The following is a 12,856-nucleotide window of genomic DNA, read 5'->3' on the forward strand; positions in this document are numbered from 1 at the left end:
GCGAATCATTTTATTTTATTTCCAGAAGTAATTGCTAGCTAATTCTACATGTGAAAGAATGACTTGATTCAAGGTGTAACATTAACTTTCATATTTTTCCTGACTAGAATTAGACATGGTTATATTTTCCACCTAGGCACAAAACATTACTTTGCACAAGGTTGTCTGAGGGACTCCATGAGTAACCGACTGAACTTGGCAACATCACATTTATTCATAACAAATATACGGTGGTTCTTTTTCAGCTGATTTGTGCGGTCCACTGCCATCATGCCGCGACCAATTTCCCCCTGCAGCTCAACGCGGACAGGACATTCAATGTGCTCCGTTACTACGCTGCCGTCGATGCAGGCTGCCATCGCGTAGGCGTCGTAAGAGACAAAGCCGGGTCCGAAGTACACATCCCTCTTAGTCATCATGGCCGTCTTGGAGTAGGCCCAGCATTTAGATGTTATCATCTTCATGAAGCGGGCAGCAGAAGCATCCTGATTGATCAATTCTTCAAAGAATTCCTGTATAATCAAGATCAGGCAAAACCATTATTAAAGTGTGGCTGCAGAACTCTGCAGGTTTAGGTAACTAGGGTGGAGAATCTGGACTGACAGACACCACCTAGGCACCATCGGCTCATACCAGGAAAGATTGATCACATCACCAGCTGTGACGTATGACCTCCCGACAATACAACTTGCGGCTCCAAGCGCCAAGCCTCTCTATGTTGTCAATGTGCCACAGTGCTGTGGCCCTCATTGTTGGAATAGATCCGAGACTTAAAAAAATGATTCAACTGTCATTCTACCGCTTTCCTTGCAATGAGAAAGAGAACAGGAAATGGCCTACGTTACAATTCGGAGAAAGTACGTAGAAAGACAAAGTTTGGCGCTAAGTCTAGAAAGATGATCTATAAATTATTAAAAAGTTATGTTAAGTTAAAAAATTATTTATAGAAAGATTCACAGGTTCCGCCACGCCATAGTTGTTTTGAATGAGGCGAATGTGGAGCGGTGCCGCTTGGCCCCGGAGGTGACACAGGGTGAACATCTGTCGTCAGTCTTAACAACCGAATTGTTAGAGAGACATCACTTCCGTTGCTCAAGTGACATCACTGATGACATCACAATTTTAACTAAGAAGAAGATTAGGTGGTCACAAGTAGACATCTTACCCATGTTAGTGAGTTTCTGCAAGAATATTCCCATGTTGCCAGGTGTGTAGGGCAGAGGAACTCTTCCAGCACAATATAGGCAGATTCGGGATCCATTACAAAGTTAAACTCTCCACATAAGGTCACATTCCCTTTTCCTGCAAAAAAAAAGTTACAAAGGCATAATACTTTCCCCCCGGCATATAAATGCTGTAATTCTACACTGGTATATTACCTTCCATGTTGCCACCCATAATGAATAGGTCTTTGAGCTTTTGAGGAAACTGTGGATCCAGTCTGACAGCCAGAGCGAGATTTGTGAGTGGGCCAAGAGCCACCAGGGAGACCTGTAACAAGTAAGCACATGTCAGCACTACAACACCAGATGGCACCCAGGATTTGGTTCACGAGTGACAATAGAAGTATTTGACCTGGTTCTGGTTTTCAGACACCAGTCTAATCATTGCGTTGACGGCATGCTCTTTCTGGATCTTCTCCTTCCACTGTGAATCTCTGTCTTCAATAACATCCCCAAGTCCGTCGGTCCCAAAGTGGTCACTCAAGGGTTTATGGGCTCCAACAAGAGGACCAGCAGAGCCTTGAAACACTGGAATCTGAGGAAATGTGCCTCTGCTTAGTGCAGTTTTTACTAGGGTTTGTTGATAAAGTACAGTAGCCATATGCATGAGATTATCATTAAAGGAGTCTGGTTAGCAGGGTTGGTTGGGGTCAATTCATAAATGGACTCAATTCCAATTCAACTGAATTTGAAAAAACCTAGAGAATTTACAGGTAATTCACAAATATATAATTTAATTGATTGTTTAACTGTCTTATTTGATTCATAATGTTTTATTTATATAATGGCAAGTCAAGACAGGAATGAAATTAGAATTAGCCATGCATTCAGTTCATGAATGGCCTCACCCTGCTGGTTAAAGAACAACAGAACAGATGAATATACCCTCTTCCATGTTAAAGGAGCTGTAAGCGATTATGCAAGTTGGATTGAGTCAACACTGTTCTCAAGGTCAAATAGTGAGGCTCTAGGTTACACCAACCCAAAGCGTCAGTATTTGACTTCTTGGGAATGAGAACCGTGTAGACTCAATCCACTTTGTGAAGTTCTCTCTCTTGGTTGGATAAAGTGGATCATGGGATACCAGAAATGTTTCTCAAAGCTGTGTGTGTGTGTGTGTGTGTGTGTGTGTGTGTGTGTGTGTGTGTGTGTGTGTGTGTGTGTGTGTGTGTGTGTGTGTGTGTGTGTGTGTATATGTGTATGTATATATATATATATATATATATATATATATATATATATATATATATATATATATATATATATATTATAGGCCTACACACACACACACACACACACACACAGTTACAGTGCTTTAAACTTTAAAGTGACAAGCAGAAGTCAACAATTGACCTAAACATTGGTTCCATAAACTTACTTGCTCACGCTCGCAGACGGAGAGCACCCTCAACACATTCTGACAGACATTCTCAACTGCTGCATTCCCAAAAACACAGGTAACACCAAGGATGTGAAGGTTAGGTGCTGCCAGGGCCATCATGATAGCCTGGGCATCGTCTATGCCACAGTCTGTGTCGATAATCACCAGCTTCTTTGCCATGGCTTTCTGTAAAATTCAAATTCCCATGCAGAGTCAAACTGGATTCTTGGATAATCTTTCTAAGCTTGTGGAAAGGCAATCAGGCATACCCCCAACTGCGCAGTTACCCCCACTGCTGTTAATGTTTAGCAAGCCTGAAGTCACCTCAATGGACTTTAGCCTTGGCTTTAAAAACCTTGGGATTAAACAATCAACCATTGCCCTAAAACACTGAGCATATTAAATCATGTGTATGCATGTGCATTGTACACTAATTTTGATCTCACACTGGAGTTAAACTTACTGAGCGAAAGTGAAAAGTCAAAGAGCACTCTTACCTCCAACTCTGAAGTTTCAGAAGTAGGGCAACGGGTAAGAATAAATACGACAATTTTAAAATAATTGCAACATTACCTAATAAAATAAGATGCGGGGAAGTTAAAATCGAGTTAACGTGGTTATTTACTTGTATTGGTCGTTTGGTCTTACAAGCCAGCTTCAATTTAGAAGAGGAATAAAAAACCGACACCCCCGTTCGCAGAATGGTACAGTCCAGAGCGTACAGCGGAAGAAGAGATACGTCAGGAGGAATGGAATATCGTCCTGTTATCCCGTTACATCTAACGTTACAGTTAGTGATGGTGATGTCTGATGTGCGACTAGCCTGACATTTTGATAGTTCCCTTTTCTCCAGTCCCATTTGTTTCCCGAGACACTGCGCAAAAGGTATGATAAACCATAGATACATGTTTACAGTGTAGCTAGGCGTGTTTACTGCTGCTGTCACAACACACAGCATTGACCGTTGTATGTGTGCCGTCGTCTCTACCACAACGCATTCACAGGTGATGTAGTTGATACGCCAAAATCTCGCAGGTCAAAAGAAGAAGTTAGAGCCTAGAGAGTGTTTACAATAACGCTGAAGCTTTCTGTCATCTTATGTTGAGGTAACGTTAGCTAGCTAGCTTGCACACATTTTTGTTGTATGTTGAGCTGATGACACGTGACTCAATGTTATGATTTTCAAATGTGTTTGGTAAAATCATGGTTGTTATAGTTGCACTGTGTTGTCGTTAGTATTTCATCTCTATCCCTGCTTTTTCACATCCCTGCTCTCTCCATTGTCTTTCTTAAAAAAAGTTTCTTTCTAATTCTCTCGCCCTTCTTCTAAGTGGCATTTCAATGCCTAATACTCCAGAAGGTCAAGGAGAAAATCTATCTGGGCCAGCTGAGCAGGCTGGGCTACAAAGGCCCACCGATGGAGAGGACGACCGCAGTCTGATCAGCTCCCTCGCCCGGGACATTGCCAGAGTCAGGCGGGCTTCAAGCGCTGAGCTGCAGCTCCCGTGGACCTGTCCCGTCACACACTCCCATGAGAAGTTCTACACAGTATGCTCGGACTATGCTCTTCTCAACCAGGCTGCTTCTGTGTACCGTCCCCCGAACACACCCAGGGACATGGTCCCCAGCAAGCAGGACGAGGGGCCCGCTTTTGTGAAGCCCAAAACCTCTGTCGGCTTCACCCAAGGTCAGCCTGCAGGTGTTGATGTGGCTTCAGATGGGGAATGTGATATGGAAGAGGCGTCATCCAGCAACACTAAACCTATTCTGGCCTGGGAGATTGACACAGCTGACTTTGATGCTGTGCTCACCAGAAAAATCAGTAAGCAAGCTTGTCTTTAAGGGTTTGATATTCAAATGTGTCAAACATTATTATTCACTGTCTGTCCACTCACTCACTCGTGTCCCGTCATGAGGATTTAATTCTGCCAGTGACATCAGCAATACAGAGCTTCAGTCATTATTATGGCCAAGTCTTAACCCCAACTTAAACATAAGCGTGTAGTTTGATTTGGCATAGGCCATACATTCGAGGCTTACCATTTTGCCTGACCCGAAACAGGTTGGCCAAGAAAGGTCTCAGGGCCTTACTGACTGACTAACTCCCCATAGTTAAAACATGCATGGGTGTGTGTTGAGCAGGGGCTTACTGACTGACTGACTCCATTGTTAAAACATGCATACGTGAGTGTTGAGTAGCAGTTGCAGACTAGGCAAGCCTGCCTAGTTAAGCTGGACCCATACTGCTGCCGCTGCTGCTGAACACTCAGTGTGTTTCAACAATGGAGTCAGCCAGTAAGCCCCTGAGACGTTTCTTGGCCAGCCCGTTCCGGGTGCTGCAGTCCGGATCCGGTTTAACTAGGCTTGCCTAGTCTTATTTAATTACAAATTATCACAATGTAAGTGGGAGCAAGAGCATTTTCACACACACACACACACACACACACACACACACACACACACACACACACACACACACACACACACACACACACACACACACACACACACACACACACACACACACACACACACACACACACACACATACACACACACACCTACCTGGCATTTTACCTTAATAACATAATGTGTTATGAAATGCTTTGATCATTTGTCTGCTCTTAATTTGGTTAACGTCTTGATTCCTGGTGTAGCCTGCACAAGTAACTGACTAAAACAATCTTTTAGGCAATGTAAAGAAATTCAGCTCCAAGAAGATGAAGTCATCAGTCATGAGCCGAAATCTGCAAGACTTTCCTTCTCATGCCTCACTAGAGGAGATCAAACAGAGGAAAGTCCTAGACCTCAGAAGATGGTAATGATATGATACATTTAGTAACTTAAAGATAAATGCCATTTTAGGTTATCCTCTTGGTCTAGCACAGTCCATATACAGTAGTTGTGAACATGAACAACTTCCCCCTCCCACCCCCAGTTCATTCTTTATGGTGTTATACATTAATAATCACATCAGATTTAGTAGCATCTTCCTTTTAAATTAAATTTGTATTTATTTCTTTTGGATTTACATATCTGGATGATTTTCTTCAGGTACTGCATCAGTCGGCCGCAGTACAAGACGTCCTGTGGAATCTCTTCCTTGGTGTCCTGCTGGAACTTCCTGTACAGCACCCTGGGTGCAGGGAGGTGTGCAGCACAGTGATATTCACTCACATCACAGACTTCATGCTATACAGCTCATGAAATATTGAGACCACTAACCACTATGGTAAACACTGCATGAACTGCTTTTGTGAACATGAATTAATAAGTGTCTTTATTTGGATTGCTAGTCTTCCACCTATCTCTCAGGAGGAAGCGCTGCATGTTCTGGGGTTCCAGCCTCCTTTTGAAGATATCAAGTTTGGTCCTTTCACTGGCAATGCCACTCTTATGCGGTACTTTTGCTTCCATGTCTCTATAATCTTTTGAAATAATCACTACACTTTGGAAACTTACAATTGAATCTTTGCATTTCTTTACAGATGGTTCAGACAAATCAATGACAATTTTAGAGTCCGAGGTTGTTCCTACATTCTATACAAACCACATGGGAAACACAAGACAGCAGGAGAAACAGGTGAGTTCCTCAGTAGTCAAATGCAATCAAATACCGGCTCTTTAAGTGGTAAACGATTAGTGGTATAACCACTCAAATATGGGCTCTTTAAGTGGCAAATGATTAGTGGAATAACCACTCAAATGTCTTGCAGCTGAAGGGGCATTACTGAAACTGACACAAGGGCTGAAGGATGAGACCATGGCCTATATTTACCACTGCCAGAACCACTACTTCTGCCCAGTGGGCTTTGAAGCCACTCCATTCAAGGCAGCAAAGGCTTATAGGTATTTATTATTCTTATTTTAGATATGTATAACTTGCCATTACCAATGCTTTCTGACAGATCACTCTCTTCCAAGTAGTCTAATTGTATGCAGCCTACTTGCAAGATTTTATGAACTAATGAAGTATTGATCTCGTTTGTGCAAAGGGGGCCTCTGCCCACAAATGAAATGGAGCACTGGATCCTAATCGGTGAACCCAGTAGAAAACACCCAGCTATTCACTGTAAAAAGTAAGCTGTTAAAAGTTCAATCTATGCCCCAATTTATCACACTCTTATTTAGCACTTTTACACAAGCCCCCCCTTTTTTTTCTTCTTCTTTTCAGATGGTTGGACATTGTAACTGACCTCAACACACAAAATCCAGAATACCTAGACATCCGTCACACAGAGAGGGGTATTCAGTGCCGCAAAACCAAAAAGGTTGCCCCGTCGCTTACCTCTTATGATTTGGAGTGTCTTTTGAAGGGTCTGGTGTTAATGTAAACATTGACTTAACACTGTCTAACTGAAGGAATTTACATTTGCTTGCAGGTGGGTGGAAATCTTCACTGCATCATGGCCTTCCAGAGGGTGAACTGGCAGAAGCTAGGCCCCTGGGCTCTGAATCTGGAGAACCTGCGGTATGACTTCCAGCACTCCGACGCGGAGCGGGCCCACGGGAGCGTGGCCGAGGATGCCGAGGAGAAGGCCTCGGCCAAGCGGCTGGCCCACCTGGGACGCTCGCACAGTATGGGAAGTCAGAAAGACACTGCCTGGAAGCGTCTGTCCAACACTACAGAGTACAGACAGAGGAGCTCGCCGGAGAGCGACCTCGAGGAAGACATCACAGACTGAGAGGCTCACCGCTGCCGGGGGACATATTTATAAGTATTTAAACCAAAATAGTGTTACTCCATGTTACAACCACACTACAAACTTCTATTTTCACAATAATCACATACATTTCTCTGGATTTAAAGAGGAACTAAACCCCAAACCTAAATCTGTGTAAATAATAAAGTGTTGGGCAGTAAAGTAAAGTAACGCCTTCCTGTAATTGTTACTTTCCCAGTAACTAGTAATGTAAGGGATTACATTTAGCAAAAAAGTGATTCTATTACAGTTACTAATGCAACTTCAAGTTACTGCATTCCTTTCTCCAGTGCTGGCACAGAGCTAAAATGAAGTCTGGAGATGGGTCTGGCAATGTGAGACTACTGCGTTGCCAGAACGCGAACAAAGATCAGCCAATAGCAGACGGCCATTTCAGTAGCATGCTTTTTATCTTCCGATGTCAGGCTTTACATTGTGGGGTTTAGTTGCTCTTTACTTATTGGTATATCACAACTTCTTAAACTCACTACAGTAATGTGTGTACATTATATTCCATTAGTAATGTCTAGGAAAATGACTGACATTGATACATTTTAAATCTAGTTTAAATATAACATGATTCCATAAATCATTGTACAGGTCAGTGAAGTTGTTTTTTGACTGACATATAGTGACTAGTGCAATAGAATGCTATTCAGTGAACATGCTGTTGTGAAATCAGCTGACATTTTGTTACAATGTCAGTTTGGAAGAAAAAAACTGAGCTGTATAGAGGTGACAATGGGAATCCCTGTCACTTTGATTCAAAATGTGAACCACAGAAAGATAAGATTGCATGTTTTCTTTCTTTCCATGTTTGTGTTCTTACTGTTTGCACCGCCATCTATCTTTGACCCAACACTGTCGTCAGTGTAAAAGTGAATTTGTTTTTTTCCCTTCTTTCCAATAAATGATTTTTTTTAATAAACTCCTGAATCAGCCATCATCTTTCTTGTGCATCCTTTTAACTAAAGAACAGTTGCCACAACTTTCAGTATTGCTTTTATTCAGACAACAGAAATATATTACTTTATTATCTGCAGAGTTTGCAGTAGTAGGTTTATTTATACAATGAATGGATATCTTATTTTCATGCTCAGTCCAGTCAATCACACCGCTGAGTCTTGGGTGTGCAGCTTCCTTGTAGTTGTTGCCGTAATTCTGCTATGTGAGCTGGACCGATGCGACAGCAGCCCCCTAGTGGATGAAAAGAGACTCCATGAAGAAAATAACAACAGGCAAAGTTGAGGGAAAATATTTCACCTTACCTATCATTGTTGCACCTTGCTTCATCCATTCAACACTTAGTCCGGAAATTGATGTTTTCCCAGATGTTTGCCACCTTTGTGTGATAAAAAGACACATGCAGCAGTCAGATACACATTAACACAACACATGGCTGCTGATGAAAACATCAGCTGTTGCTGGGATATTGAAGCTGTGATCTTTTGGTTCTGAAACTCTTAAGGCTCACCCGGTGCTGACATCCCAGCCTTCTCCACTGTTGGGGTAGACAATCCAGCGTAGGTCTGGACTCAGCACTAACTTAGCAGAGTCCAGCAGCGGTTTGACCAAGGCCGGTGCACAGCAGTTTACCCCCACTGCAACCAGTTGTTTGGATCTGTTGGCAAGCTGGACTCCCTCAGTAAATGGGCTGCCATCAGATATACACTTCACATCCTGCAAATCAGTGTTATGTTGACAGCGGATTTTTGAGAAATTTGATTTAGTTTTAGTCATAGTCTTAAATAAAATGCCAATTATTTTGATGTATTTTACTAATCTGGATTGCTTTAGTTTTAGACTAGTTTTCATTGACTTAATCCACTAGTTGACTACTGTAAATCTACAGTAGATTTAGTCGATGAAAACAAACAGGTTTAGTTAAAGTTGTTGCAACCCGGCTCAAGGAAGTAACAATGGAGGGAGTCACGCCAAAGTAAAAGTTATAACAATAGTGTTAAACTCAGGGGTGAACAACACAAACTACTAGAAACCAAAAGAACAGAAGAAAAAGGTGCAAACAGGTCTTAAAGTTAACTAGTTCCCCGTTGGAGCATGCAATCACATACACATAGAGAGAGAGAGATTACTGTCCATAAGCAATGGTTACCTTACAGGAGAAGGAGAGCCAGGCTTTAGAATTGGGGAATTCTCTGATCAGCTCCAGCAGAGCCTCTGCCTCTTTGATACTTGGGATTGTCTCAAAAGCAATGAGATCAGCTCCTGCTGCAGCCAAGCAGCTGATCTGTGGCCGGTGCCACGCTTTAAGCTCCTTGGTACAGACAGACAGACAGACAGACCGTGCAGACACACACGTATGAACTCCACATTAATCTACTAACTGGATAGCAAACCAAACATCCAAATACATCATTGTCAGCACCATAATAATAATCATAATTTAAATTCAGTTAAATAAGTCAACAAGCTGGGTAGCCCTACTAGAAATGCCATGTATTTATTTTCAAACCATGCACTTGTATTGCCAATAAGTGCATTTAGCATATTGTGTTAGGGCGAACTGAGAGCCACCTACCTCAACACTCATCTGCTGTGCGTAAGCCCCAGTATACTCAGAGCCATTGTGCAGAAATGCCCCATAAGGTCCAACAGAGCCTGCAACCACAGGGTCCTTTTGTCCTAAGCATATAAAATGAAAAGAAAGAAAAAAGAAAACAATGAAATAACATGATAGTTCAGACAGTGTCAGCTGTTTGCATAACTTATCACAATACACACTGTATATAGCTAATATATTATGCATAGTGGATAGTTACCTATGGGATGTTTGTCAGAGAGAAATCTTTTGACTGTCTCTTTAGCCAGATGAACGCCAGACATCAGCAGCTCACTGGCCAGTTCGGAGGTCATGTCCAGGTGATTGATGAATCCCTCAATGCTTGCCTGGTATGTGGCTGTTGTGATGACGTCAGCACCACTGAGGAGAAATCTATTGAAATATCACATGTTATTAATGGCGGTCAACACATTTCACAACACATCATTTGCAATTTCTTCATGCACAGATTTTTTTTTCTCTTTTTGCTGCATAGTCCTACCTGTAATGAGCATCTCTTATAGCCTGGGGATTAGTATGCAAAACCCTAGCACTCCACAAAGGATCGCCCTAGGTCAACAACACACAAAATAAGTTACACGCACCAAGTAAGTGTTGGGATGTCTTTCTACATTTCATTTGTAACTTCCTAGTTTAAAAAAAACAACAACATCTATATCTAAAGAGCACGAGTGGCAATTTAGTCGATACGATCCAATCAATTTCACCTTTATTTTTACATTATTCCATCGCAATATCCACAGAAAAAGCATACACTTAGCTGATAAAACATGATTAATAGGTGATGCAATCAAAGCTGAGCAGGTAAGAAGAGTAATGATGAATGAAGCTCTCTGAAGCTTTGTCCCAGATTAAAAAGGGAACCTGCCGAGCAGCCTATGAAACGCGCTATCTATGGCTCCACCTAGCGGACTTTATTATTGAGACAGTTAAACTCAGGTAGCCTACCTATTTTAGTTTTTATTCAGATGGCCATTGTATTTTTAAAGTTCGGAACGGTTGAAAGTTGTATTTTTATTCCGACTTGCTTAACCCTGGTGTGGATGGATCTTATTGTAAATTACTGGCAGTGGTCGTAAAGCTGTGAGCGTGTGAAATGAAAAGTAGACCGTTGGAGACCAGCTAAGCTAACGTTAATGCACCGAAAAGGCAAAGAGGCAACTTTACTTCTTGATGATTTACCATACCTGCAACTTGATACCTTGCTCTTCGAGTTCAGTTGCTAGTCCACCATCCAAGATTAAAGGTATGGCCATCTTTCTTGTAACACTCACTCAGCGGCAGTCGGCAGACATGAGAAACACCTGATCAAAAGGCACTCACTCAGATAATCACACGCAACATCATCAACACTGAAACATATGACTACATTGTTCCGGGGTAGCAGGCCAGCATGTTCGGTTGATAGTTGCGTTTACAACCCCTCGGAAATGTGAAGGTTTTTTGATGATTCCAATCTTCATACCGTACTAAGATGTAGACCCCCCTGGCCCACTAGATGGCGCAAATTAAAGCGTATAAATCAATGAATTTGTAATAAACCAATCGTGAATGATTCAGTAACTATTGATTTTCTTTCTCTGAAATGTAGAATATCCACTTGAATTTAAAAATAAAACATAAAGCCAGTTCTACACAATTGTGGCATTTCATGACAAATAATTCGTTTCTGGAGCCCTTTTATGACTTACAGTGAAATGAAATGAATGTCATTTTGGGTTCAGCTCGACTTTAAGCGAAGAATCAGTCTTATCTAGCAAAGCACCGGTTGCCTGGCAAGGTTCTTCTCAGCAGCATGTCTGCATGTGTTTGAACCTCTGAACATGCGTTGAACACGCGATTGAGGTATCTCAAATGTGGAAAAACCGTTTTAATTAATAAATTGGATGTATGAACTCTTTATGTAAAACAAGCGTTGCATTTTTACAACTTGTTGGACGAAATATGCCGTTTCCAATTTTCGATGAAGGCAACTTGACTTTTCACTCCAGTTACTATGGAAACAAAGCATCTGGGTGTGGCTAGCTGGCTAGCGACAAAGAAACGCTAATCATAAAGTTATCTAGAGTCAGACGATTTATCATAAATGGTAAGTCAGCCATTTAATCTCCAATAGCAAACCACTACAATAACGTTCCAAGTAAATTAGTAATTGTAGTAGAACCGCATTCAAATCAATTGAAACGTGCTGGGACAGCTATTTGTTTGCTAACATAGCTAATGCTAGCTCAAATCTGCGAACTAACGACACTGTTTTGCCAACAATTACAACATTTCTCATCAGTCGTAGCAACTTTAGGCTTAAGAGCTGTTATTACATTAGCTTCTTGATGTTATCGCTCGCTTTACAGCTTTTATAACTAAAGCTGCAGTGCCAAACTAACGTTAGTTGGCAAACAGAAAAATACCAGCTAACGTTAGCTAAATGAATAGTTTGCTAGCTTGCCATTGGTAGTAATGATAAGATATTTTGTTAGTGGTACCGGGAGATAGCCCCGTTAGAACTCTTTCGGCTAGCTAGCTGAAAGAGTTCTAACGGGTAACCGGGAGAGTGTGGTAAGCTGGGCCACTGATACATTTTGAGCTGTGGAAAGGGAACCCACCACCTGTCTCCGCTCCTCCAATTTGTTGTTGTTGTTGTTGTTGCAAAATGGTTAAATCTGGCACCTAAATTGCTGCAGCAAATTATGAGACATAATTGAGCATGGGGATGGCCATACTTCTCAATGTTCTAAGCCCAATATCAAACTTTGGCACAGGTTTTGGCTGAAATGTCCGTTGCTGCTGTCTGTCCCAATTTACATTAAACTTTTGAAAGGACATTTAAGTGTGCTGGCCTGTTCTCTTTTTTAATCAGCCTTTGTTGGCCCTGCACCTAACTTTTCTCATTGGATTGAGTGTGCTCGCTATTGCTGAGTGTGCAACAAATTATGAGACATAATGGCATTGGGATGGCCATACTTCTCAT

The 12,856-nt window shown here is 41.8% G+C and overlaps 4 protein-coding genes across 4 annotated transcripts in view; 2 read left to right on the forward strand and 2 right to left on the reverse strand.

Moving 5' to 3' along the window:
• Window positions 1-6: 6 nt before the first annotated feature.
• LOC310786654 (inosine-uridine preferring nucleoside hydrolase) lies at window positions 7-2,784 on the reverse strand (the record flags this gene model as incomplete). The annotated part of the gene is made up of 5 exons (XM_083647908.1): window positions 7-512; window positions 1,166-1,302; window positions 1,380-1,491; window positions 1,576-1,758; window positions 2,602-2,784. The coding sequence occupies 5 exons, from the start codon at window positions 2,782-2,784 to the stop codon at window positions 147-149; spliced, it is 981 nt and encodes a 326-aa protein (XP_083504034.1). The 3' UTR covers window positions 7-146.
• Window positions 2,785-3,936: 1,152 nt separating this feature from the next.
• On the forward strand, window positions 3,937-8,175 carry LOC310786660 (basic immunoglobulin-like variable motif-containing protein). The gene is made up of 9 exons (XM_083647914.1): window positions 3,937-4,426; window positions 5,296-5,422; window positions 5,659-5,754; window positions 5,901-6,005; window positions 6,093-6,187; window positions 6,321-6,453; window positions 6,600-6,683; window positions 6,779-6,875; window positions 6,987-8,175. Exons 1-9 carry the CDS (start codon window positions 3,946-3,948, stop codon window positions 7,287-7,289), a joined length of 1,521 nt encoding a protein of 506 aa, XP_083504040.1. The 5' UTR covers window positions 3,937-3,945; the 3' UTR covers window positions 7,290-8,175.
• Window positions 8,176-8,377: 202 nt separating this feature from the next.
• Window positions 8,378-11,259, reverse strand: LOC310786655 (homocysteine S-methyltransferase YbgG). The gene is made up of 8 exons (XM_083647909.1): window positions 11,076-11,259; window positions 10,370-10,437; window positions 10,088-10,260; window positions 9,847-9,950; window positions 9,421-9,582; window positions 8,782-8,987; window positions 8,576-8,649; window positions 8,378-8,504 (listed from the first exon to the last, which is right to left on the reverse strand). The coding sequence occupies exons 1-8, from the start codon at window positions 11,142-11,144 to the stop codon at window positions 8,413-8,415; spliced, it is 948 nt and encodes a 315-aa protein (XP_083504035.1). The 5' UTR covers window positions 11,145-11,259; the 3' UTR covers window positions 8,378-8,412.
• Window positions 11,260-11,895: 636 nt separating this feature from the next.
• nme7 (NME/NM23 family member 7) overlaps window positions 11,896-12,856 on the forward strand; it is a 33,622-nt gene continuing 32,661 nt past the window's right edge. Inside the window, exon 1 of the mRNA XM_083647906.1 lies at window positions 11,896-11,977. Coding sequence (XP_083504032.1) covers window positions 11,975-11,977 — 3 coding nt within the window. The 5' untranslated portion in view covers window positions 11,896-11,974. The remainder of the gene's footprint in view (window positions 11,978-12,856) is intronic.

Source organism: Poromitra crassiceps (assembly GCF_964638095.1).
Source record: "Poromitra crassiceps genome assembly, chromosome: 12".
Taxonomy (NCBI): domain Eukaryota; kingdom Metazoa; phylum Chordata; class Actinopteri; order Beryciformes; family Melamphaidae; genus Poromitra; species Poromitra crassiceps.